General features: G+C 37.1%; 1 protein-coding gene and 1 non-coding gene across 2 annotated transcripts in view; one reads left to right on the top strand and one right to left on the bottom strand.

Annotated features, from left to right (window-relative positions):
- Positions 1-27,808, top strand: part of ADGRL3 (adhesion G protein-coupled receptor L3) — a 927,638-nt gene that overhangs the window by 780,013 nt on the left and 119,817 nt on the right. Inside the window, exons 13-16 of the mRNA XM_061145874.1 lie at positions 10,248-10,431; positions 11,375-11,497; positions 21,617-21,825; positions 23,128-23,304. Coding sequence (XP_061001857.1) covers positions 10,248-10,431; positions 11,375-11,497; positions 21,617-21,825; positions 23,128-23,304 — 693 coding nt within the window. The remainder of the gene's footprint in view (positions 1-10,247; positions 10,432-11,374; positions 11,498-21,616; positions 21,826-23,127; positions 23,305-27,808) is intronic.
- Positions 25,231-25,302, bottom strand: TRNAC-ACA (transfer RNA cysteine (anticodon ACA)). Its single transcript has one exon. It is a non-coding gene; the product is annotated as a tRNA-Cys (tRNA).

The raw sequence follows: 27,808 nt of genomic DNA, 5'->3' as shown, positions 1-27,808 counted from the left end.
CCACCTGAAGTGAAGAGCTGACTCATTGGAAAAGACTCTGATGCTGGAAAAGATTGAGGGCAGGAGGAGAAGAGGATGACAGAGGATGAGATGGTTGGATGGCATCATCAACTCGATGGACATGGGTTTGGGTGGACTCCAGAAGTTGGTGATGGACATGGAGGCCTGGCATGCTGCAGTTCATGTGGTCGCAAAGAGTTGGACACGACTGAGTGACTGAACTGAACTGAACTGAAAAGTGCTGCACTCAGTATGTCAGCAAATTTAGAAAAGTCACCAGTGGCCACAGGACTGGAAAATGAATGCTATGATACAGAAGTTTTGAACATTCTTGGTTTGTAGATAAAGCAAATGCATTCCAGAAAAATATCTACTTCTGCTGCGTTGACTACACTGAAAGCCTTTGATTGTGTGGATCAAGACAAACTATGGAAAATTCTCAAAAGAGATGGGAATGCCAGACCACTTTACCTGCCTATTGAGAAACCTGTATGCAGGTCGAGAAGCAAGAGTTAGAACTGAACATGGAACAACAGACTGGAAAAGTAAAAAAAGGAATACATCAAAGCTGGCATATTGTCACCCTGCTCATTTAACTTATATCCAGAATACATCACATGAACTGCCAGGTTGGATGAAGCACAAGCTGGAATCAAGACTGCTAGGAGAAATAGCCACAACCTTAGATATGAGGATAAAACCACTCTAATGGCCTAAAGCTAAGAGTAACTAGAGTCTTCAGGTGGTAAAAGAGGAGAGAGAAAAAGCTGGCTTAAATTAAACATTCAAAAAAACTAAGATCATGACATCCAGTCCCATCACTCCACTTCATGGCAAACAGAAGGGGAACAAGTGGAAACAGTGACAGATTTTATTTTCTTGGGTTCTAGAATCACTGAGGATGGTGACTGCAGGCATGACATTAAGACACTTGCTGCTTGGAAGAAAAGCTATGACAAACCTAGTGTGTGCATGATAATCACTTCAATCATGTCTGACTCTTTGTGACTCTATGGACTGTAGCCTTCCAGCTCCTCTATCCATGGCATTCTCCAGGCAAGAATACTGAAATGGGTTGCCATTTCCTTCTACAAGGGGATCTTCCTGACTCAGGAATCAAACCCATGCCTCTTACATCTCCTGCACTGGCAGACATGTTCATTACTACTAGCACCACCCAGAAAGCTCCTAGACAAATCTAAACAGCATATTAAAAAGCAGAGACATCACTGTGCCGACAGAGGTCCATGGAGTCAAGGCTATGGTTTTTCTTGTAGTTATGTACAGATATGAGAGTTGGACCATAAAGAAGACTCAGTGCTGAAGTGTCGATGTTTTCCAATAGTGGTGTTGGAGAGTACTCTTGAGAGTCTCTTGGACAGCACGGGGATAAAACCAATACATCCTCAAGGAAATCAACCCTGAATACTCATCAGAAGGGCTGATGCTGAAGCTGTAGCTCCAGTACTCTGGCCACCTGATTAGAGGAGCTGACTCATTGGAAAAGACCCTGATGCTGGGAAAGACTGAGGGCAAGAGGAGATTGGAATGACAGAGGATGAGATGGTTGCATGACATCACTGACTCAATGGACATGAGCTTGAGCAAACTCCGAGAGATAGTGAAGACCAGGGAAGTCTGTTGTGTGGCAGTCCATGGGTTGGCAAAGAGTTGGACACTTCTTAGCTACTGAACAACAATAGCAACAACATTTCCACTGCAGCAGAAATTCTCACAACACTTCCCGACATCACTGTCACCAGCCCCTCTCCTTATAGTGTCTCTTAATGTCACCTCATCAGACTTTGCCCTCCCTGCAGCTGCACTAGTTGAGGTCATTCATGATTTCATGCTGCTGAACTCAGTAGTCAGTTGTCAATTCACTGTACTTAACCAGTCAGAAGACACAGTTGATCTTTTTGTCTTCCTTAATACACTATCCTGAAGACAGCTCGTTCTCTTGATTTTCCTCCTCTTGCTGCTTCTTTGCAGTCTCCTTTCTTCGCTCCTTTTCTTCTAAATCCATGAGTTTGGGTGCCTCTTAGCTCAGTCGGCTCTTGTTTGCTCTTTGTTCTGACACTCCTATGATGATCGTGGTGATTTAAATGGCACCTATGTGCCTAAGACCCACAGATGTTATCTACAGCACAGACCACTTTCGTGAACTCCAAATTAGTTTGAAGGTAACTTTTCAAAATCTTCACTTTTTTTTAATAGACATCACATTCATAACTGAATTCTCAATCTTCACCTGAAAACTAGTTTTATGTGCAGTGTTCACCCACTCAATTGATTTGGTTCACCCCCGCCACCTCCTGTTTTCTAAGTAAAGCTCCAAACATGGGCCTCTTTAAGATTTAAATATGTTTTGCATACTTGTTGAATTACATTCTGTTTGTTCACCCTTTTGGAATACCTCCTCCAAACATCTACATGGATAACTCAGCAGTTTTGTCTTTTTTAAATCATTATATTTTCAAGGAGGCTCACCTGGACCATCCTAGGTAAAATCAAAAGCCACCCTGTCCCCAACCCCACCCCTAACTCTGAATCCCCCTATCATGTATATTTTCCTTTTATTTTACATGATAGATAGATAGATGGCTGGTAGGAAGACCTGACTTACCCCTTGTCTGTTTGGTTAATGTATTTAAGCTTGACATTCTCATGGAGTCTTTCTAATACAAAGCTTGTACTTCGTGTTTACACTATTATAATGCTGTCATGCTGTATTTTACTTGTTTAATTCCTTGGCTTCACTATATTGTTATCACTTTGAAGGAAGGAAAAATAACTATCTCTCTTTGCAGTATCTCAGTTAATTAATATTTGTTGAAGGAATGTTGAGTAAGCAAAAAGTTAATGGCAACCCACTCCAGTATTCTATCCTGGAGAATCCCCATGGTGGGCTACATCCATAGGGTCGCAAAGAGTTGGACATGACTGAAGGGACTTAGCACAATTTCTATAAAACAACATAGATTTGATAGCATTCAATCATTTAATTTTATATAAGATTTAAAAATAATACAGTTACAGTTTGTTAAATACATTTTTAAATAACGAGTTTCTTGAAGAGGCAGAGTCTTTTTTTGTAAAATTTCTGTTCTATCTTGTTCTACTATTAAAGGTTCTTATTACTATATTCAGGTCAGTTGTGTTATACAATCATTTTTATTAAGACTTGAAAATGCCAACACTTTACTGTAATATAAAAGGGAGTTCAGAGATTAGTGGTTTCTATATGCTTAGTAATATTAAATGACAGTGATTATTAAAAGAATCGTAGGTTTATTGATCAGATGTGTAAATATCAGTCACTCAGCTTGACTTCTAATAAAAAAACTTTAAGTTTAAAACTGTTTTGAAGACTTCTAACATTTGACCTTTAAAATTTTGATTTGAATCAATGTCTAAACATAGATTGGAGTACAATGTGCCCTATTCAGGAATGATGTTAAACTTTTGCTCTATTTTATTTTATTCTCAAATGACAAACTTATTACAAAGTCAAAAATGAAGAGTTAAATGTTTTTTTTTTTTTAGTTATAAATCAATGTAAATTATATATATGTATATATATACATATATATAGAGAGAGAGAGAAAGCAAGAAATTGGAGCAGAGAAGATCTGAAGACTTATTTTTCTTTCTCTACGTGGCCTGAGATTTATACATGACATATATTAAACATGGAGAAGGAAATGGCAACCCATTCCAGTATTCTAGCTTAGAAAACCCCATGGGCAGAGGAGCCTGGCAGGCTACAGTCCATAGGTCACAAGAGTTGGACACGACTTAGCACTATCTTTCTTTCTATTAAACATAAATATATATATGATATAGTAAGAGAAACAATGTTCAGCATGATTACTGTATATATTGATAAAAAATATTGTGTTCATGAGAACACAGGAAAAAGACAAAGATATAGAGGTAAAAAATAAAATTTCGTATTACTAAGCAGTTTTTCAAAAAGATGTCAGCAATTTATTGATTTAAATTTATCCACTAATGGGAGATAATGCTCTTAACATCCTAATGGGCTGCCTAATGATAATATACGTATATATGAACCTACGCTTCAACACAAAAGAAAAAAAATTAAAATTCATTAAAAAATTGTGAATGACCTCAAGAGCTTAAGATCTAAGTTTATAAATCCTTTATGTATATATTTAATGTATTTAGTTAAATATTAATGTTTAATTTATGTATATATTTAATGGCTGTAGATTTTCTACACAATACAGCCCAAACTGCTATCATACTGAAAATCTTCTGAGATCTGAATTATACTCACCATTTCTCTCACTTTACTCTTTTTACACTTTTTTAATATATCTTTTCTTACATCATGCATTCTTCTCACCCCAAACCCCAACCTATTTCTTGCCTCAATACCTTCATTTTTTCTTTTTTAATCATCAACTTGCTTATTATGTTCCTCAGCCTCAGATTTCCTCTTCTTAGGTAAAGAAAGCTTATTTATCTTTTAATGTCTGATTCAAAACCAAATACCTTTAGGATCTTTTATCCTTCTCAGCAAGAATTCAGTACTTTCTGTCCCATGCGACATGTTTACCTTCTGCTTTGGAGTGCAGACAAATTGAGAACAGATTTCCTTATTTTTCCTAACCTCACCCAGCAGTGATTTCCCTAGTTCTTTGCATATCATACATATTTAATAAAATATGAGTTGCAATGAAAGTTAAAATGAATTACCTTCATTCCCTGTAATTCATCCTGCCTTCCTTCCAAACCGTGCTGATACCTGGTCACTCAGAAGACTTCTTGGGTGACATAGCAAAAAGTTATAGGAGTGAAAGAAGATGTTTTCAGTTTCCCTATTGTATTGAGGATTTGATAGTAAAAGTAGGATATTTTTGTTTAATGAGCCTTTATTGAATACTAAAACATCTCAAAACACTAAAATTTACCCTGGAAAAATAAAAATGAATGTGATATATCCCCTGAGGACATCATAATCTAGTGAGAAAGCCAGACCCAAATATGAATAATTCTATTAAAGGTGAATAAGTACTAAAAAATGGGAGCCCACTGTGACATCGAGTCTCTGATGATAATGATTTGGATAATACTGGCTAGTTAGTAGATCTTTTCATTTGTACTTAAATAATCTTTGTTCTTATAAAATCAGAGATGATTTTTTTTTTTCTACTGACGTGAAAAGGGAGAAAACTCACTTTCATGTGAATCTTCACTAGATGGCAATAATTCAGCAAAGAGTTATTGAACACTTACTGTGTGCCAGGCAGTTTTGGGCACTTACAAATGACACAATCACTACCTTCATGAAGTTTAACTTTTTTTGAGTGAGTGATCTGCCAGTTAAATATTTTTGTAGGTAGATAAATATCTAACACACCTTAGATAATGACACCTATTACAAAGAAGACAAAACAGATAATGGATTTAAGTGAGTGACTTGCCTTAGATATGCTGCTAATGGAAGACCTATATGAGCAGCTGATACCTGAGCTAAAACCTGAATGAGATCATGATTAAAAACTTGTCTTCAAAAAAAATACCATGATGGTATAGTTGTATATCCTTTCAAAGGCATTCATTCTGTTTGGATCTTTATTTTAATGGTTATCAAGCAAGGAAGAAGGGTAACTAAGTTTCCCAGGTGATTTTGCTTACCTAGCTTAAGATTTAAAGTTTACCTTGGTAAGAAATGCCATTGATATATTTCTCACCATGGACCCTTTTATGTATTCTTGCTAAGGAATTCTAGACTATTTCACAAGCACATTCTCCTGGAAAAAGATGATGAAAATTGATATTGGAAAGATATACAGCTATTTTTCACCAAAATTTCACAGTAGTTACAACAAATACAGCACCCCTTTTGAAATACATGAAGTGTGATTAAACAGTTTAAAACATCTTTTAACAAACATGCTATCATTAAATGCTCAGTGTAAAATTAGTCAGATGAATTTGCTTAAGATCTGAATTTAATGATCAGGGGTCAGATAATATTGTGCAATGCCAATACATGTCCGGAAAGATATGAAAGTGAAAGTGAAGTCACTCAGTCGTGTCCGACTCTTTGCGACCTCATAGACTGTAGCCTACCAGCCTCCTCCATCCATGGGATTTTCCAGGCAAGAGTACTGGAGTGGGTTGCCATTCTCTTCTCCAGAGGATCTTCCCAACCCAGGGGTCGAACCCGGGTCTCCAGGATTTTAGGCAGACGCTTTACCATCTGAGCCACCAGGAAAGATACGGGATGTCCATAATTCTGGTATTAATCTAACTGACTTTTCACACTTCCTAATTTATGTTTGATTTTTAGGAAGACAAAAGTGACTTTAGAGTCTAGTTTGTAAACTGTTTAGTAAGAAGAGTATTATCTTATATAGAATGCCCCTAACCACCCTCAAATTGAAATGTGATGCATCTTATTTTCTTATGCAGTTCACACTTTGTTAATTGGTTAGAAAACATCAATTTGCCCAAAGGCATGCTGAAATGTATGGTGGAACCAGAATATAAATTCCCAGGTCCACCTCCTATTCAGTTTCTTGTGTTCTGAAAAAGATAGTGAGGTGAATTAACATTTAGTTTCTGGCAAAGATATTTTTAATTAAATTAATATCCCCAAATTTTAAATTATTTCAGTCTATAATGTCAAAACCATTAGGTAATTTTGTTTTCCCTTTTCAATAAAAGCATTGTGGTTAGAATATATCTTTTAAGATTTATTCAGAATTAATCTTATTTATTCTAACTTTAGAATATAGATGTTAGGTCAATGAAAAAATGATAGCAGAAGAGAAAATGATGAGAGCTATTGATCAATAAAATGATGTCCCATTATCTCACTTTAATCAAATTCATTGTGTATTTCCTATTCAACTTTGGTTCTAAACTATAGTTAAGTTCATTTCTTTGCAACCAAATAAAATGAAAAATCAACTTGTATTTTAAAGAGATGTTTTTGAGGTAGTGAAAGCAATGCAATGACTAGTGTGACCAGAAACACCCCCCAAAATGAAGGCTTTATTACCAAATGCCATCATTTGTGTGTAAATATATAAATGTATGAATATATAGGGAAAATGAAATATAGATGTTCTTTTGCTATTGAATATTTGTGACTGTTTATTTGGTCTTCATGAAACTGGTAACAGGAACATGTCAACAACCTTTGGAAAGCTTACACAAATTGTATTAATTATGAAGCTATTAAAATTGACTTAATTGTGCTGTCTCACTAGCAGAAAACAGATCAGTTAGTTCAAGCCTCTAGAATATATATTGTGAATTCTTTTTAAAAGTCATTTATTGTTATTATTTTTTGGCATGTGGTCTTTGTCGCTATGTGTGGGTTTTCTCTGGTTGTGGTGAGTGGGGGCTGGTCTTCCCTGCAGAGCATGGGTATCTCATTGCGGTGGATTCCCCTGTTGTGGGGCGCATGCTCTAGGGCACGCAGGCTTCGGTAGTTGGGGCACACGGGCTCCACAGCTGCCGCTTGGGCTCTAGATAGCGCAGACTCAGTGGTTGTGCATGGGCTTCATTGCTCCCTGGCATGCAGAATCTTCCTTTACCAGGGATCAAACCCGTGTCCGGTACGATGGCAGGTGGATTCTTATCCACTGTACCACCAGGGAACATTCCGAACTATCTAATACACATGTTCCTCTCATTCCTCCGTAGTAGTTAAGTTGTGTATCAGTTCTGCTTATGAGATTGTGTTGTAGAAGAGGCATTCCTTCCAGATCTCACTTCAGTGTGAATATTTTGCAATGATCAAGGATGACTTGTGTTTTATTCAGTGAATACCTCTCTTCTTCCCACACTGAACTTTGATATCAAATGAAAATAAAGATAGGATTACACCTAAACACTTGTTACAAGCCAGGCAACCTTATGAAATGATTTTATTATCATCTCTAATTTACAGAAGAATAAAAAAAAAGTTTAAAAACTTGCCCAATAGCACACAACTAGTAAGGTGGCAAAGTATAATTACAGACTCAGCAGATCTGGTTCCAAATCCCACACTGATTTTAGCACCTGAGAATTCTGTCTCAATTCTTGTGTTGACATTTCCTTTTATACTTAGGCAATCATAACAGGTGCTATTTTAAAAATAAATAAATACTAGATTTGTGTCTTAACCCACCCAGATTTTAGGACCTGCCGTTTCTGCAATAAACTTGGAAATCATTTAGGCTTTAATAGAAAACTTCTCTAAAGACTTTGTCTTATTTGGGACGAAGCAGTTAAAATATGCTCAAAATATATAATGAAAAAATATTGCACCTTATATATTTTCAGTTGTAAAACTAAGATAATAAGTGGTGTGTCTGATGTATTTACTGTCAATTTAAAGACTCAGTATTTTAGCTAAAGCACTCCATTTGTAAACAATTTCCTATTTAGAACATCTCAGAGTTGACTCTGGTTGCTTCTTTTCCTTTTGCATTTTTAAATTAAAAAAAAAGAAAATCTATAGAGGACAGAACAGAAACATTGCATTATCTCCCCAAAAATATTCCCTGAGGTAAGGTTTAATCACTGAAAGGTGATTCACTAATGTTAAAATGGTTGGTCCATAAAGAACCAGCATAATTTTTGTCACATATGGGGTTTTCAGAGCATTTCTAATGAATTAAGAACATCAGTGAATCCCAGAAAGAATACTTCCTTGCACTCAAGAGGTCAGTGTCCTCTGTTTGGCTTCAGAGAATACCTAAACTTTTTTGTTGTTTGATTTCTATCCGGCACCTCCTTTTTTTGGCATGTCCTGTTGGCATCACCCCATAGAGAACTTCCTGGAAAGCAGATCAGATTGTTGTGATCCAGGAATTCTTTTGTCTGGTTTCTAGGTCATGTTTTAGACACAGAACAAATGACAGAGCTAAGCGTACTATGTGGAAATACTCAGTCATTAAACTCATGAGAGACTTTTTTTTTTAACGATGCAAAGTACTCAACTTGCAAGTAGAACTATTTTATGTAAAAATCCAGTGATGTTGATTTTTAGCCAGAACTTGGAGGAGCTGGGAAAAATATCAAGAACAACTTCTATCAAAAGGCAGATTAGTTTTTGAAGCTGGTGTTAATTGGCAGCAAGGTGTTTCATTATGAAGCTGAATTTTTAACAGTTGTTAGTTGGTTACTATGAAAACACCAGCCAGAAGAAAACACTGCAGTTTAATGGGTATTCATTCCCCCAGTCTCTCCCACTCCCTCTCCCAAGGTATCAATACTGTGTGTCCTGTTTTAGAACACCTATGTACTGCCTGGAAAGTGCCTATGTTTGCTGTTTATTCACCTTTGTTTCTGGATTAGATGCATATTTCATAATCAACAGGTTCAAGGAAGATCACTTTCAAACTGCCGGTGGTGTATTTTTCTGTTGTGCAATTCCCTACGTTTGAGTGAAATCTTAAGAAGACCTTAATGGGAGAACTGTCTTTTCTTGCAACCCAGATTATTGAGCTAACTGTGGGAAATACATAAATTGTAACTAGAAAGACAATTCTTTTGGATGAAGCAGAGAGAACCTTGGTACTTTATCTCTACGTGTGAATGTACTTACTGCTGATTTTTTCTTTTTTTTAAGGAAAAATGCTCAAGGGCCATAGGTAGCAAGCTTCAACTGTTTACTCCCCTCCCTAGAACTAAACAACACAAACGTTTCTCTTCCAAAGCCCTGGGAGTGTGTATGCTTTGATCATTTTCCCCATCCTGACATTTTACTAGCTGGCTAAGAAAAAAAATTGGTTTGCTTAGTGAGTTCTTAACCTATACATAACAAATTCTTCTATTGTCCTGTCTTTAGTCATCCTTTTGATTTCTATTATGTTCAGCATCTAGTTTTATGGTGATGTATAGAGGAAATCATTTTTGTGGTGATGTGATGAAAGTGTTAGTTTGAATTACTTGCCAATAGTTTCCCAGCCAAATAATTTAATTATGTGATTATAGTCTTATTGAAGCCTTTGCTATTGATTTTAAGAAAGAAGCATAGCTCTATTTGTTGTCCTTCAGAACAAAAGGCAGGTTTTCCTGTTGCCTTGCAAAGTCTCAGCTAGTATTTCACAGCACAAAATAATGAATGCTTCCACTCATGTCACAGGGGAGGCTGGGACAATATTGCATTCATGCACACCAATGATTCTTACTTGCTGGGCAGCATGTATGCCTGGATTTCTGCCAGCCCTGTGGGTCCACTAGAGACCACTGTCATTCTGTTCTTCTTGTAGGCAATGGTCGAGACAGTTAACAACCTCCTCCAGCCACAAGCCTTGAATGCCTGGAGAGACCTGACTACAAGCGATCAACTGCGAGCAGCCACCATGTTGCTTGACACCGTGGAGGAAAGTGCCTTTGTGCTGGCCGATAACCTTTTGAAGACTGACATTGTCAGGGAGAACACGGACAATATCCGTAAGTGGCTTTTGTTATACAGAAGGGCCAGAGAGGACAAGAAAGAACTATCATCTTGTTCAGCAGACGAGGGAAAAGAAAAAAGTAGCATTTATGGTGGACCACATATTATGAGTGGTACTTTATTTCAGGGGAGATAAGCTATTGTTTTTTCTATACTTAGGAGGGTATCACTTGTGGTTAGCTTAGAAGTATCCTCATAATCATGTATGTATCTTTCCAAGGACATTTCAATACTGACTATATTAGCCTGACCTGAGATCAAGGACAGTGAGACCCTTTTTTTTTTTTCAATTTTTATGTATGGAACTGATATATACATATAATTTTCCATCTATGGAGGGTAGTATTTTACATTTTATCCTATGGGTCACTTCAGTTATAACAAGAATCTCTCTGAATTATAAACTATAAAGAAGCTAGTAATTTAAGTGAAGGTGTTAAAATAATTTTTGATAATTGTGTTGCTAGCTCATAAAAAGTATAAATCTAATTAGTGTGTTTAAGGATGTAGCTGACAGTTTTATTTCAGACGATTTGATAAAGTTATTTCAAACTTATTAGATTTAAAGGTAAATCAATATTGATATAATAGTAGAGCTCCAGATTATAAAAAGATTTCACTTAATTCATAAAATAAAGATAACATTTTGAAAGTAGGCTGATAGTCAATGACAAACTGTACTTGAGCTTTAATTTTAAATTCTAGGCTTTATAATTGATATTCTTACATATCTGATTTTTAATAACTTTTATTTGCTTTATTTTGAAAACAATAGAAATACTAAAAAAAAAAAGAATTTCTAAAAACACTGAACTACTATAAAGTATAGCAGCTGAAGATCAGTTCCAGTGTTTTGATTTAAGAAAAGTTTCAGTAGTTAGATTATCTTAACTTTGGCATGTTTCCCAATGAGTACTGACATCTTTTTACCATTAATAGAATTGGAAGTTGCAAGGCTGAGCACAGAAGGAAATTTGGAAGACCTGAAATTTCCAGAAAACACCGGTCATGGAAGCACTATCCAGCTTTCTGCAAATACCCTAAAACAAAATGGCCGAAATGGTAGGCTAGAATTTCTCTATTAAGTTTGATGGAGTTGAACTTGTCATTAATTCATTGCGTCTTAGGTTGGAATTTTAGAACTGCTGTCTAAAATCTTTCCTCTCCTCTCACTCCACTGATTTCTTTCTTCTCTTTCTTAGCTTCTGCACCAACAATATTTTAATGATATTTGCTCTACAAAATTCCCAGTTATATTTGGAAATTGTTACCTTTCAGATGTAGAAAAATATCAGAAACTTGAATATAAGGAAAATTGACAGACAACAAAATCCAGAAGTTCTGACTTTTTCCTTTGGAAGGAGTAACTCCCATCATCTTGACAGATTTTGTTTCTAAAATTCCCAGTGGAAATTTTATTTATAATTTAAAAATTATATTTTCCTTATTAACTTATTTTTGAGAATGTTTCTATGCTTTTCCTTTGCAAAGCATATAGAAAACGTAAATGTAAGCAGATGCTTTTGGACAACAGAACTAATAGATACAGATCAATTTAGTACCAGATTATAGTAACTGAGTATAATTAATATTAAATAAATATTAAAAAAATAATCTCACAGAGAGTATGTCTCAAGCCTCACTAATAATAATATTTTTAAATAAGGAGGTGAAGCTTTTAACCTGCTATGTGATAGGAAGATGACTTCAGGTTGTACAACCAACTCAAAGCTGATGTTTCATATTACAAGGTAAATAGTTTTGAAAAAGAGAGATTTAAATAATATCAAGAAAAACAGATCATGTTTGTTGCCAGCAGAACAAAATTCTTTAGTGTTGGAAATTTTATGAGCCCTAACTTAACATTGTATTTATTTTGTTGCTAAGTGTGAATATTGAGGCACTGCTAAGATTTTCTGTAGAGTGAAATCAGATTCCTGATTCTTCCTAATGGTTTCCCATCTTTGGCTCTTGGCCCGCATCAGTTTATCCTGTTGACAGAGAGTTCTTCACCCCAACTTACACTTGGGATGAAATAAAATGACTTCACAGACCTATCACATGCTCCCTAGTCCAATTCCTTCCTGCCTCAGCTGCTCCAGCTCATGTCTGTTTTTAGCATGCTCTCTGTGATCAAGACAGTCCAGTCTTGATTTTCTTTTTGAAATTGAGATATAATTGGCATATAATATTATGTTAGTTTAAGGTGTACAACATGGTGACTTGGTATTTGTATATATTATGAAATGACACCACAATAAGTCTAGTTAACATTCATCACCATAGAGAGTTAATTTTCTTTTTCTTGAGATAATTTTTTAAATCTATTGTTTTATCAATTTTCAAAGCAGGTAATATAGCATCATTAACTATAGTCACCATCCTCATGGCTTATTTATTTCATAAATAGAAGTTTTTACATTTTACCTTCATTTTGCTTACCCTCACCCTTCACTTCTAGCCACCAGAGGTCTCTTTTCTTTATTAGTTAGTTCGCTAGTTTGTCTTTTTCTTAAGATGCCACATGTAAATGAGATACTTGTGTTTCCCTATCTGACTTATGTCACTTAGCATAATGCCCTCAAAGTCCATGCAGTTTATAGCAAATGACAAAATTTTCCTTTTCATAGCTAAAGAGTGTTCCGTTTCCCATTTTATATCTCTCTATATAATTATATACATAACATTCTCTTTATTTGTTCATTTATCAATGGATACAGGTTTCCATATGTTGGCTATTATAAATAATTCTATAGTGAACATGGGGGTGCATAGGTCTTTTTCAAGTCACTGTTTTTATTTGCTTCACATAAATACCCAGAAGTAGACTATCTGATCATCTGACAATTCTGCTTTCAATTTTTTGAAGAATCCTCATATATTTAATTTTTTCCTTTCTATAGTTCAGTCCAGTTCAGTCACTCAGTCATGTCCGACTCTTTGCGACCCCATGAACTGCAGCATGCCAGGCCTCCCTGTCCATCACCAACTCCCGGAGTCCACCCAAACCCATGTCCATTGAGTCGGTGATGCCATCCAACCATCTCATCCTCTGTCGTCCCCCTCTCCTCCTGCCCTCAATCTTTCCCAGCATCAGGGTCTTTTCAAATGAGTCAGCTCTTCACATCAGGTGGTCAAAGTATTGGAGTTTCAGCTTCAACATCAGTCCTTCCAATGAACACCCAGGACTGATCTCCTTTAGGATGGACTGGTTGGATCTCCTTGCAGCCCATGGGACTCTCAAGAGTCTTCTCCAACACCACAGTTCAAAAGCATCAATTTTTCAGCTCTCCGCTTTCTTTATAGTCCAACTGTCACATCCATACATGACCACTGGAAAAACCATAGCCTTGACTAGACGGACCTTTGTTGGCAAAGTAATGTCTCTGCTTTTTAATATGCTGTCTAGGTTGGTCATGACTTTCCTTCCAAGGAGTAAGCGTCTTTTAATTTCATGGCTGCAATCACCATCTGCAGTGATTTTGGAGCCCAGAAAAGCAAAGTCAGCCACTGTTTCCACTGTTTCCCCACCTATCTGCCATGAAGTGATGGGACCGGATGCCATGATCTTAGTTTTCTGAATGTTGAGCTTTAAGCCAACTTTTTCACTCTCCTCTTTCACTTTCATCAAGAGGCTCTTTAGTTCTTCTTCACTTTCTGCCATAAGGGTGGTGTCATCTGCATATCTGAGGTTATTGATATTTCTCCTGGCAATCTTAATTCCAGCTTGTGCTTCTTCCAGCCCAGCGTTGCTCATGATGTACTCTGCATATAAGTTAAATAAGCAGGGTGACAATATACAGCCTTGACATACCCTTTTCCTATTTGGAACCAGTCTGTTGTTCCATGTCCAGTTCTAACTGTTGCTTCCTGACCTGCATACAGGTTTCTCAAGAGGCAGGTCAGGTGGTCTGGTACTCCCATCTCTTGAAGAATTTTCACAGTTTATTGTGACCCACACAGTCGAAGGCTTTGGCATAGTCAATAAAGCAGAAATAGATGTTTTTCTGGAGCTCCCTTGCTTTTTTGATGATCCTGTAAGATGTTGGCAATTTGAGCTCTGGTTCTTCTGCCTTTTCTAAAACCAGCTTGAACATCTGGAAGTTCACAGTTCATGTATTGTTGAAGCTTGGCTTGGAGAATTTTGAGCATTACTTTACTAGCATGTGAGATGAGTGCAATTGTGCGGTAGTTTGAGCATTCTTTGGCATTGCCTTTCTTTGGGATTAGAATGAAAATTGACCTTTTCCAGTCCTGTGGCCACTGCTGTCCCACGTCCAAGGTCAGGGACGGCGGCCGAGAGGAGCTTTCTACAGTAGAAATATCAATTACATTTTCGCCAATAATACAGAAGGGTTCCCTAGTTTAGTCTCAGTACTATTTCTTGAATGTACCAAGAATATTTCCTCATCAGACATTTGTATTTTCTTTCTTCTAAAGTGCAATTTTTACATTACTTGTTCAAGAAGCTTCTCTATCATTCACTGCTGAGTATAAATCTTAACCCTTTAGGAAATTTTTCCTGTTGCCTCAAAGGTAGACTAGTCTTTCCCAATCATTCTTTTCCCATTAGCCATTTTCTGCAAGTGCTTCTTCATAGCATTTTTTTACTTATCATTATATGAAATTATTATTAATAATTATAATTATTTTTTTAAGTTTCCTGCATATTGTCTGATTCTTTCTCTAGAAGATGATCTTCATGAGAACAAGAAGCTTTCCCAGTATGTTCATTGATGTAACCCTTGTGCCTGGCACAGGATGCAATCACTAAGGGTTTATCAAACAAATGTATGGACTTTCAGATATAAAGCCAATAAAGATTAACATATGTCTACATTAGTCATATAGACATATAGTTTACATAGTCATATAGTTTTATTTACTAAATTAATGTGTGCATGTGTATGTGTGTGTTTTAGGCCACATTTAAGCATGAATTCTGGAGTGGAGATTCTGTAACAATTATATATGACAAATTGTGCTGGTAAAATAAGGTGGGATGACAGTCTGACACCATTCCACAAGGGGAAATTGGTATGAATTATAGCCAGTTATAAACCAATTAAAATAGCAGTTGTTTCTGTCAGCGAGAAAAATACATAGCCATTCCGAAGTTTAGCCCTCCGAAGATTAACATTTTTTTTTTTGTTAAATCTAGAGGAAAAGAACTAAAATTAAATGCTATGTTGTGACAGTCAAGAAGTATTTAGTACATTATTGTTTGTGTTAGAAAGTATAAGAATGCCCCTTTCTATTCTGTAGCTCAGATAATATCTATTTACTGGGTTAGAAATCTTATAGTATTACTAAGACAGCTAGATAATCAGGCCCAGAAAACACACAAGAGCAAGGAGGCTGGCAGCAGCCTGTGTCATCACAAGGAAACGGTGCTGCGAGATGTCCCTGCTGCCCCGAGGGAAGCTGATGCTGCTCCACCCCCTGCATCCTCAGGTCACTGGTCCCCCTCTGAAATCTGAGTCTAGTGCATCTGATCTGACTGGGCATGTTGAACTGAAGTGCCCCCAGCAACCTCTTTGAAAAGGCAGGCTGGGAAAGCAAATATATGTCCCTTTTGTGTCTGTAAGTCTCCAAGAGTAGGGCATTTCCCAAACGTGGGAGTGCAATTTATATATTGGACAGCCCCCTCCCCCCTCAAAAAATATATTAATTTTTATCTTTATTCCCACTTCAGTCTAAGATTCAGGGATTTCCCTGTCTTAGTTACCCTAGTGGTCAGGGCAGTGCCTGTCTCTTGGGAAACCAAAGTGGATTTATACTGGAAGTAAGGCATAGGGCTTTAAGAAAGGAAATTAGGTAAAATTTAAAAGAAACATACTAAAAAGTTAATTTTACAGAGGATTTATATGTAAGAGATTGTCACAAGAGAAAAAATAAGGTAGAAGGACATAAGAAGAATGTGATCTTGAATATGATAGCTGAGGTTTAAGACAGGTAAGGAATTTTAAAAAGTTATTGAAATACAGTTAATTTACAATGTTATATTTATAATATATACACACACACACACACATATATATATATATATCCATTCTCTTCCATTTTGGTTTATTGCAGGATATTAAATATGCTGGACTCTGTAGTAGGACATTGTTATTTATTCATTCTCTACATAATTTGCATCTCCTAATCTCAAACTCCCAATCCTTCCCTCTCCCAGACTCCCTCCCCTTCAGTAACCATAGGTAAAGATTTTGAATATTTTGTTTTGTTTTAATTGAAATTGAGAAATAATTGAAATATAATAAAATGCATTTATCTTAGGTGTTTGATCTCTTTGCTTGATCTGATCTGACAGCAAACAGATCAAACAAGTCAGTCCTAAAGGAAATCAACCCTGAATACTCGTTGGAAGGACTGATGCTGAAGCTGAAGCTCCAATACTTTGGCCACCTGAGACAAAGAGCCGACTCATTGGAAAAGACCCTGATGCTGGGAAAGACTGAAGGCAAAAGGAGAAGAGGGGATCAGAGGATGAGATGGTTGGATAGCATCACAGATGCGATGGACACGAACATGGGCAAGTTCCAGGAGATGGTGAGGGACAGGGAAGCCTGGCATGCTACAGTCTGTGGAGTCACAAAGAGTCAGACATGGCTTGGTGACTGAACAACAGGATCTTAAGTATTTAGCTTGACGAATTTGACAGTTATACATTTCTCTGCTATATCACATAAAATAAGATGAGTGATGTTTTTAAAGTGCTGCACTCAATATGGCAGCAAATTGGGAAAACTCAGCAGTAGCCACAGGACTGGATAATTTCAGCTTCATTCCAATCCCAAAGAAGGGCAATGTCAAAGAATGTTCAAACTTCTGTCCAGTTGTGTTCATTTCACATTCTAGTAGGTTATGCTTCAAGCTAGGCTTCAGCGGTGTGCAAACTGACAACTTCCAGATGTAAAAGCTGGGTTTAGAAAAGGCAGAGGACAAAGAGATCTTATTTCTAGCATTCACTCATCATAAAGATTCCAAGGGCATTCCAGAAAAGCATCTACTTCTACTTCATTGACTCAACTAAAGCCTTTAATTGTATATAACAACAAACTGTGGAAAATTCTTAAAGAGATAGTAATACCAGACCACCTTACCTGGAGCCTGAGTAACTTATATGCAGGTAAAGAGGTTCATGACATTGTACTGGAGACAGGAATCAAGACCATCCTGAAGAAAAAGAAATGTAAAAAAAGCAAAATGGCTGTGTGAGGAGGCCTTACATATAGCTGAGAAAAGAGGAGAAATGTAAAGTAAAGAAGAAAAGGAAAGATATGCCCATTTGAATGCAGAGTTCCAAAGAATAGCAAGGAGAGATAAGACTTCCTCAGTGATCAGTACAAAGAAATAGAGGAAAACAATAGAATGGGAAAGACTAGAGATCTCTTCAAGAAGATTAGAGATGTCAAGGAAACATTTCATGCAAAGATGGGCTCAATAAAGGACAGAAATGGTATGGACCTAAAAGAAGCAGAAGATATTAAGAAGAGGTGGCAAGAATACACAGAAGAACTATACAAAAAAGATCATCATGACCCAGATAATCATGATGGTGTGATCACTCACCTAGAGCCAGACATCCTGGAATGTGAAGTTAAGTGGGCCTTAGGAAGCATCGCTACAAACAAAGCTAGTGGAGGTGATGGAATTCCAGTTGAGCTATTTCAATTCCTAAAAGATGATGCTGTGAAAGTGCTGCACTCAATATGCCAGCATATTTGGAAGAATAGCAGTGGCCACAGGACTGGAAAAGGTCAGTTTTCATTCCAATCCCAAAGAAAGGTAATGGCAAAGAATGCTCAAAATACCTCTCAATTGCACTCATCTCACATGCTAGTAAAGTAATGCTCAAAATTCTCCAAGCCTGGCTTCAACAATATGTGAACCGTGAACTTCCAGATGTTCAAGCTGGTTTTAGAAAAAAGGAACCAGAGATCAAATTGTCGACATCCATTGGATCATTGCAAAAGCAAGAGAGTTCCAGAAAAACATCTATATCAGCATTATTGACTATGCCAAAGGCTTTGACTGTGTGGATCACAATAAACTGTGGAAAAATCTGAAAGAGATGGGAATACCAGCCACCTGACCTGCCTCTTGAGAAATCTGTATGCAGTCAGAAAACAACAGTTAGAACTGGACATGGGATAGCAGTCTGGTTCTAAATTGGGAGAGGAATACATCAAGGGTTATTCAGCTTACATGCAGAGTACATCATGAGAAATGCTGGGCTGAATGAAACCCAAGCTGAAATCAAGATTGCCGGGAGAAATATCAATAACCTCAGATATGCAGATGACACCACCCTTATGGCAGAAAGTGAAAAGGAGCTAAAGAGCCTCTTGATGAAAGTGAAAGAGGAGAGTGAAAAAGTTGGCTTAAAGCTCAGCATCAGAAAACTAAGATCATGGCATCTGGTCCCATCACTTCATGTGAAATAGATGGGAAAACAGTGGCTGACTTTATTTTTTTGGTCTTGAAAATCACTGCAGATGGTGACTGCAGCCATGAAATTAAAAGATGCTTACTCCTTGGAAGAAAAGTTGTGACCAACACAGACACCATATTAAAAAGCAGAGACATTACTTTGCCAACAAAGGTCCATCTAGTCAAGGCTATTGTTTTTCCAGTAGTCACGTATGGATATAAGAGTTGGACTATAAAGAAATCTAAGCACCACAGAACCGATACGTTTGAACTGTGGTGTTGGAGAAGACTCTTGACAGTCCTTTGAACTACAAGGAGATCCAACCAGTCCATCCTAATGGAAGTCAGTCCTGAATTTTCATTGGAAGGATTGATGTTGAAGCTGAAACTCCAGTACTTTGGCCACCTGAGGCAAAGAACTGACTCTTTGAAAATATCCTGATGCTGGGAAAGATTGAAGGAGGGAGGAAAAGGGCATGATGGAGAATGAGATGGCTGGATGGCATCACTGACTCAATGGACATGAGTTTGGGTAAACTCCAGGAATTTGTGATGGACAGGGAGGCCTGGCGTGCTGCAGTCCATGGGGTTGCAAACAGTTGGACATGACTGAGCGACTGAATTGAACTGAACTGAAAGAAGCAACAATTAGAACTGAACATGGAACAGCAGATTGGTTCAAAATTGGGAAAGGAGTACAACAAGCCTGTATATTTTTGCTCTGCTTATTTAACTTTTCTATAGAATATATCATGTGAAATATTGGACTGGATAGAATTAAAATTGCCAGGAGAAATATCAACAACCTCAGATATCATATATTACTATCTAGTGGCAGAAATCGAGGAGGACCTAAAGAATCTCTTGATGAGGATGAAAGAGGAGAATGAAACATCTGGTTTGAAACTCAACATTAAAAAACTAAAATCATGGCATGTGGTCCCATCACTTCATGGCAAATAGAAGGGGAAACTATAAGCAGTGACAGACTATTTTCTTTTGCTCCAAAATCATGCAGATAGTGCCTGCAACCATGAAATTAAAAGATGCTTACTCCTTGGAAGGCAAGCAATGACAAAGCTAGACATCAGAGACATCACTTTGCAGATGAAAATCCATACAGTCAAAGCTGTTTTTTCCAGTAGTCATGTACAGATGTGACAGTTGGACTATAAAAAAGGCTAAATGCCACAGAATTGATATTTTTGAATCATGGTGCTGGAGAAGTCCCTTGGACTGCAAGAAGATCAAGCCAGTCAATCCTAAAGGAAATCAACCCTGAAATGCATTTAAAGGGCTGATGCTGAAGCTGAAGCTCTAATACTTTGGCCAACTGATACGAAGAGCTGACTCGCTAGAACAGGCCCTGATTCTGGAAAAGACTGAATTCAAAAGGAGAAGGGATGCCAGAGGAAGAGGTGGTTAGAGAGCATCCCCAACTTGATGGACATGAACTTGACCAGACTTCAGGAGACAGTGAAGGACATGGAACCTGGCATGCTGTGTCCGTGGGATCGCAAAAAGTTGGACACGGCTTATCAACTGAACAGCAACACCCTGGAGAATGTCCTGATGCCTCTTTCTGGTTTTCTCACCCCATCTCCCCACCTGATGAACCGCTTTGTTCTCATTAATATTTCTAATTGCAAATTTTATCTGTTCTTAGACTTCATGTAACTGGAATAATAAAGTGTGTACTCTTTCCATCCGTATTCTTTAACTCTGTATAATATTTTGTGGATTCAGTCATGACGCTCTGTCTATCATTAGTTTGTTCTTTATTGATGTATAGTAATTCTTTTATTTTAATAAGCCATAATTTATTTATTCTCCTATTGATATTCTTTGAGTTGTTTCTATTTTTGGACTTTTGTGAATAAGATTGTTATAAACCTGCTTATACAACCTTTTCTTTCTTTGTGTATATATGTTTCCATGTATCTAGCAAGGGTAGATATATGTTTAACTTTACAAGAAATTGCCAAATATTTTTCTAAATAGTTGAACTCCCACCAATAGTAGGCAGAGGTTCATTTGTTCCACACTTTTACCAACATTAGTGTGGCTAGTCTTTTGTAGTGTGAGTTTCAGTGATTCTAGTGGGTATGAAATGCTATCTCAATATTATTTTGATTTTTACTTCCCTAATTATAAACAATGTTGACAGCTTTTCTCATATCTATTAGCTTTTTATATATTTATAATAAAGTATAATAATACTTTATAATAAGTTTTGTGTTTTGCCATTTTAGTATGATATTTATTATTTGACTGAGTAGCAGAAATGCTTTATGTGTTTATGAGTCATATGCATTTATATTTCCTAGTTTGTGGCTATCTTATTAATTTTCTTAATATTGTATTTTGGTAGACACAGATTTTCAATTTTGATAAAGTTTAGTTTACCATCTTTTTTCTTTTATAATTAGTGGCTTTTGGATCCTATCCAAAGAATCTTTGCTTTCCGCAAGATCACATAGATATCTGATATTTTGTTCCAGAGTCTCTTTGGTTTGAATGAGATAGGGATTGAGGATTTTTTTTAGTACTGATATGTAGTTGTTTTAGTATCATTAGACTCTCCTTTCCTCATGAATGACTGGCAGTTTGGTTGAAATGAATGTTTGAATTTTATTATGAACAAATATAAATTTGATTATAGTCTGATTAGAAACATGTAGTCTAAAAAGGATGTTCAAGCTAATTAATTTCTTCCCAATTTATATGTACTTATTTTAGGAGAGATCAGAGTGGCCTTCGTCCTTTATAACAACTTGGGTCCTTATTTGTCCACGGAGAATGCCAGCATGAAGTTAGGAACAGAGGCCATGTCCACCAATCATTCCGTTATCGTCAATTCTCCAGTTATCACAGCAGCCATAAACAAAGAGTTCAGTAATAAGGTTTACTTGGCTGATCCTGTGGTGTTCACTGTTAAACACATCAAGGTAAGAAAATGTTTATCCATATTATATTTGTTGTAAGTATGAAGTGTATTAATTTCCTATCATTGGTCCTATTATTTGACATATAGAAATTCATTTTCTATAAAATAGTGACTTTTTTCCACCAAAGTGAGGGAGGAGAGTAATTCTTGTATATGTATATCAATTCAGTTCAGTTCAGTCGCTCAGTCATGTCTGACTCTTTGTGACCCGATGGACTGCAGCATGCCAGGCTTCTCTGTCGATGCATCACCAGCTCCTGGAGCTTCCTCAAACTCATGCCCATTGAATCAGTGATTCCATCCAACCATTTCATCCACTGTTGCCCCCTTCTTTTCCTTCCCTCAATCATTGCTAGCATTAGGGTATTTTCCATTGAGTCAGTTCTTTGAATCAGGTGGCCAAAGTATTGGAGCTTCAGCTTCACCGTCAGTCCTTCCAATGAATATTCAGGACTGATTTCCATTAGCATTGACTAGTTTGATCTCCATGCAGCCCAAGGGACTCCCAAGAATCTCTCTAACATCACAGTTCAAAAGTAACAATTAGGTAAAAGTATTTATAGATGGATTTATAAATGCTTCTCTGTAATTAAAAAGAACTAGCAATATGTTCAGTGGAACTGGGCATAGCTACACTCTGACATTACAAGTAATTATGTCCTTTGTGTGTAGATATAACTGTATGCATATGCAAAGATTGTAGTGTAAATTGAACAAAAAATTTTAAAAACTGTTCTCTCAGAGAGGCTTTCCTGGTGGCTCAGATGGTGTAAAATCTGCCTGCCATGCAGGATTCCCAAGTTTAATCCTGGGGTTGAGAAGATCCCCTGTAGAAGGGAATAGCAACCCATAGCTCTTAAAATACTAAGTATCTTTGCCTGGAGAAGTTCATGGACAGAGAAGTCTGGTGGGCTCCAGTCCATGGTGTCGCAGAGAGTCAGACAAGACTGACCAATTTTCACTTTCACTTTCTTTCACTTTCACTTTTATCATCTCAGAAGTTTATTATATACAGCAATTCTTTGTAGATTATATTAATTGACGTGATTCTGAGATAATACTAGTATCCCTTCAATATTATTTTTAAATGAGTTTACCTCTAATCAAAGGGAGTAAATAACATATATTCATATATTCAAATTTATTGAGAATTGATAAGCCCCACTTAATATGAAAACATTGGTAGACACCTCCAGAAATATTGGAACATAGGATGAAGTTTTGTTAGATGTAAATAAAATGCCTACTTAATTTGCGTGATCATAAAGTACTTACTGGCTTTATTGATTTTTGTTTTCTGTAGCAATCTGAGGAAAACTTCAATCCTAACTGTTCATTTTGGAGCTATTCCAAACGCACAATGACAGGTTACTGGTCAACCCAAGGCTGTCGGCTCCTGACAACAAATAAGACACATACTACATGCTCTTGTAACCACCTAACCAATTTTGCAGTACTGATGGCCCATGTGGAAGTTAAGGTAAGATATATAGCATGCGGTAAAATTCCTTAGCATACAGTTAAGACATTAACTATAAAAAGTCTTACCTCTGCACCTATCTTGGAGAGTATTCTAACTTTTGTAGTAATTCTATTCAAGAACTCTTTGATGTTCAACCCATACCCTAGTGAATGATTCAAAGAATTCTTTTTTTTTCCTACTATCAATATAGTCCATAATATTGAAATCTGGTATGAAACAAAATTTTGCTGATAAAATTTCCCCTGTTATTCCCTCCTTTTATTTTGTATGAATAAGTGTCATACCATATCCTCATGACCTGGGCAAGACAGGACCTCAGCACTACAGGTCAGGGCAATGGAGTTAGGCAGCTAGAATCTGTTAGGCTGAAGACTAAGGAGACATGCTTGAGATCAAATACTCTCAAAATGAGTATTGGGAAAATAGCCATTAAACACATTGTAATAATGGTTCTGCCCATTCAGAAGACACAATTCTAAGGAAAAAATTTAGGTAATAGATTGTTTGCAAAATCATAAACATGGCTAACTTGGATGCATCAGTCTCTCTAGGTGACTGGTTGTCATAGAAGGCAGGATGAGTATTTAGATTTCAGATATAGTTAGGATATAAAAATACAAAGGGATTATTAACTTGGCTATAGATTGATAGATGGGTTTGTAACAAGAAATTATGATTGTGAATTCTCTTCTCATCTTCCTGATGTCGATAAAAATAGAGGAAATTTCATTGTCCAATACATCTTAAAACATAAAAACCATGGCAAAGATTTTATCTACCTGATATCATCGATCCAATAATTTTATCCAAAATTGTCTTTGGCTCTGTTGAAGTTAAAAATGATGAAGGTATCTTAGAGGAAAACCAAATCCAAGCCCACTCAGCACCTAATAAATTACCTTAGCTGTGTCAACACAGTCAAATTTGGTCTTTTAAGGACTACAAACGGTATTTTGTCAGAACTTCACAAATTGATCAAGCTAAGCAAGATTGGCTACACTAACAAATATTGGATTTAAACCTGGAATGTGTTTGTAAGACTCTAGGATCCTCTCTTTTCAGCTTAGGGTATAAATTCAAACACAGGAAAATGGATCATATTTCAAGTCACAAGAAAATACAATTTTTTGCTCAGTTCATTGCAATAACAATCTCTACTCAGTCCATTACACAAGAATCTTGACTGTGACCATTATTGTGTGTCAAAAAGAGATAAAATAGATGGAAATCAGTATTTTCCTTCAGCAGTCAGTAACAAAGTATGCCCTGGATTTCTTATATCACAATCTCTTGCAGCTATGAGAGTCATTCTCATCTTGATCATGCAACATTAATTTGACACTTGAAAAATGAGAAGCAAACAGAATGATCATCCCTGAAAGTCTGAAAGGAAACACAGCAACTGAACTTACATTAGACTAATGTCTAGAAATGAAGGCTAGTGCATTCATGCACAGTGAGATATGCAATGGCCAGTTAGAATAGATATTTACATTGTCTAGTTGTCAGTTTCTAATTCCACAGGAAAATCTATAAAGAAAACAAAATTACATTGGAGAATTTTGCTTGATGAGCTTGGAAAGAGCAAGAAGAATTAGCTGAGTCTAGATGCTGTTGCTATTAATCTGTGGTGCCCTGATGTATCTTCACTCCAGGGCTCTACCGATGTACTGAGTTGCTCTTTTCTATCATCTGTGTTATCCTTGCAATTCATTCAGTACTTCCTTCTTTCTTTTAAAGATTATTTTTCAAGCACCTAAGTAAAGATATTGATGTGTTACACAATGAAAGTGAAAGTGAAGTTGCTCAGTTGTGTCCAATTCTTTGAGACCCCATGGACTGTAGCCCACCAGGCTCTTCCGTCCATGGGATTTTCCAGGCAAGAGTACTGGAGTGGGTTGCCATTTCCTTTTCCAGGAGATCTTCCTGACCCGGGGATTGAACCCGGGTCTCCTGCATTGTAGGCAGACGCTTTACCATCTGAGCCACCCAGGAAGCCTCAGGTTCTCAGTAAATGTAACTCTCTCCTTCTGATCTGCCAGAGATACCACAAGATTCTAGCATTCCAGTGGAACTTAGGTCATTCATGATGCTTACATTTTTAAGGGGATGGGAAGGGCAGAGAAATGAAGCTTCAGCCATAATTGTGATAAGCCTTATAATTGATACCTACACTGTGAGTTAGGACACAGGAGGGGTTCATCTAAGGCAGGACTGCTCAGAGAGGGCTTATCAAAAAAGTGACCTGTGCTGAAGAATAGGTAGGATGAATTTGGTAAGGTAACCTGTGTAAAATTTGCATCAGCCACATTCTTGGAACACTTTGCCTTGGATACACTTTTCTCTCTTGTCTCTTTCCTCCCTCAGCAACTGGTCCTTTCGAGCTTCCTTCGCTGGTGCCTCCCCATCTCCACAGCCTCTTGTTGTTGCCCTGGCCAGGAGGGTAATCCTATCTCTACTCCAAGCACTATCCATTTCTCTGTAGTTGATCTCGTATGGTGGTATGCTGTAACCATCATCCCATGATCCCCAGATTCTATCTCCATTTCTTAACTCCACACTCCTAGATTCAATAGTTAACTTGATAAATCCATCTAGACTTCTAATCAGGGTCACAATTCCAGAACAATACTTGTGGTGTTTTCCTATCAGTCTTTTCTTTCTTAGTAAATGGTTACTCTGTCCTTCCAAAAGTTCTGGAATAACCCATCTCCGCGAAATGCTGTGGAAAGTAACAGAAAGGAGGTCACTGGCCTCAGCCAATTTACAGTTTATCAAGGGAGAGAAGTGTTAAGACTGACTTTTGAAGGAAAGGGATGCACTAAAGTGACAAGAGGTCTTCCCAGGCGGTGCTAATGGTAAAGAACCCACCTGCCAGTGCAGGAGACATAAGAACCATGGGTTCAATTCCTGGGTTGGGAAGATCACCTGGAGGAAGGCATGGTAACCCACTCCAATATTCTTGCCTGGAGAATCCCAAGGTCTGAGGAGTCCATAAGGTTGCAAAGAGTCAGACACAACTGAAGTGACTTAGCGCGCACACACATGAAGTGACAATATTACTGAAAACCTACCTCTGTGCACCAGTACCAAACTGAATCTCAGATGCAGAATTTTGGGTGATTTAGGAAAGAACATTGCTTTACCAAGTAAAGGAGGCCACTGCAGGCTGATGCCCTCAAAACTGTGCATCCCCACCTGAGGGGCCGTGGTGAGGAGTCTTATGTTTAGAGTTTGGGGGCAGCGTTGCTGATAAGGATGAGGGTGCATATGGGGCCCACATTCCTTCAATCCAGAGGTCATCTGGCATCAGGTGGTCTTTGGATGAGCTTCTGTGGTTTTTGAGGTTCTTCTGTGACCTTCTGTCTGCAATGAAGGAGGCTTCGTTAAGTTAACAACTTCAATTTGGTGGGGGTTTTGGTTCTGTACAGAACTCAAAGACATTACTATGTATATGCCTTAAGGAGGAGCCAGAACCCTTTCCCAAGGCTGCACTATTATTTCTTGACTGCTCCTTCCTTGTCTCTTCATCTCCTCCCTTTTCTCATTAGCAACTGTTTGAATCTGTCCTTTAGAACTCAAGGAAGATCGTAGAGGCTGAATGAAGCCCGTTTCGTATGAGAAATGGGGGACATGGAAAGACTTTTTTGCCTGGGAGCCCCAAAGGGTCCTGTGCAGCCCTACACAGCTGATTAACTACTTTTGAGTTTTCTCTGCATCTCTTATCTATGGAAACATTTGATTTTCTTCTCTTTTAGATACAAAAGTAACCATGATGAAAATTTATATAATACAGTTTTATACCAAACTGTGGTAGTATATATAGCATTTTTTAAAACCTTTCATTATTGGAATCATGTGCAGATTTGTCTGCTGTTCAGTAAAATGTTGAATACACTAAATTCAAATGTCTGTCTCTTCTCCTACTAGTAATTCTCTTTGTGAACAATCTGTATGGGAAGAGTATTTTAGTTTGCAGGATCATAAGTTTCAAACTAATTGACTAACATTTCTACTGTGGTTTTTGAGAACACAGTAACAAATGCTTTAGAAATCATCGATAGCTTTTTCCTCTACTGAAATGATAATTCTTTGGGAGAGAATTTAAAAAGTCCCCCTGATCATTCCTGTCAGTTCAAATTGATGTCAATTTTTATTATGTTTAAAAAGCTTCATTTTCCTTAGTTTGATGCTTGCATCTCTCTTTCCCCCTCTCTTTTCTTTTTAGCTTAGTATATCCTATTGCTTTTACCCCAACATTACCCCAGTCCAAGTATAGGTATTATTTTGCTGTTTCAATACATTGTATTTCTTTTTAAATTTAGTATTGATTTAAAACAATTTGAACAATCTCAAACAATTTTGAAATTTTTAACTTCATACTATGGATTCTGTGTGTCAGATATTTTATAACTAGACTTTGTAGGTTAGGAGGAAATATACTGTAGGGTTCTACAGTGGGGCATGAAGAAAAGTACTTGCTTTTCAAAAAGGGTAATTT

Source organism: Dama dama, chromosome 6 (assembly GCF_033118175.1).
Source record: "Dama dama isolate Ldn47 chromosome 6, ASM3311817v1, whole genome shotgun sequence".
NCBI lineage: Eukaryota > Metazoa > Chordata > Mammalia > Artiodactyla > Cervidae > Dama > Dama dama.
Note: the sequence above shows the minus strand (reverse complement) of the source record. Positions and strands in the feature narration are given on the sequence as shown.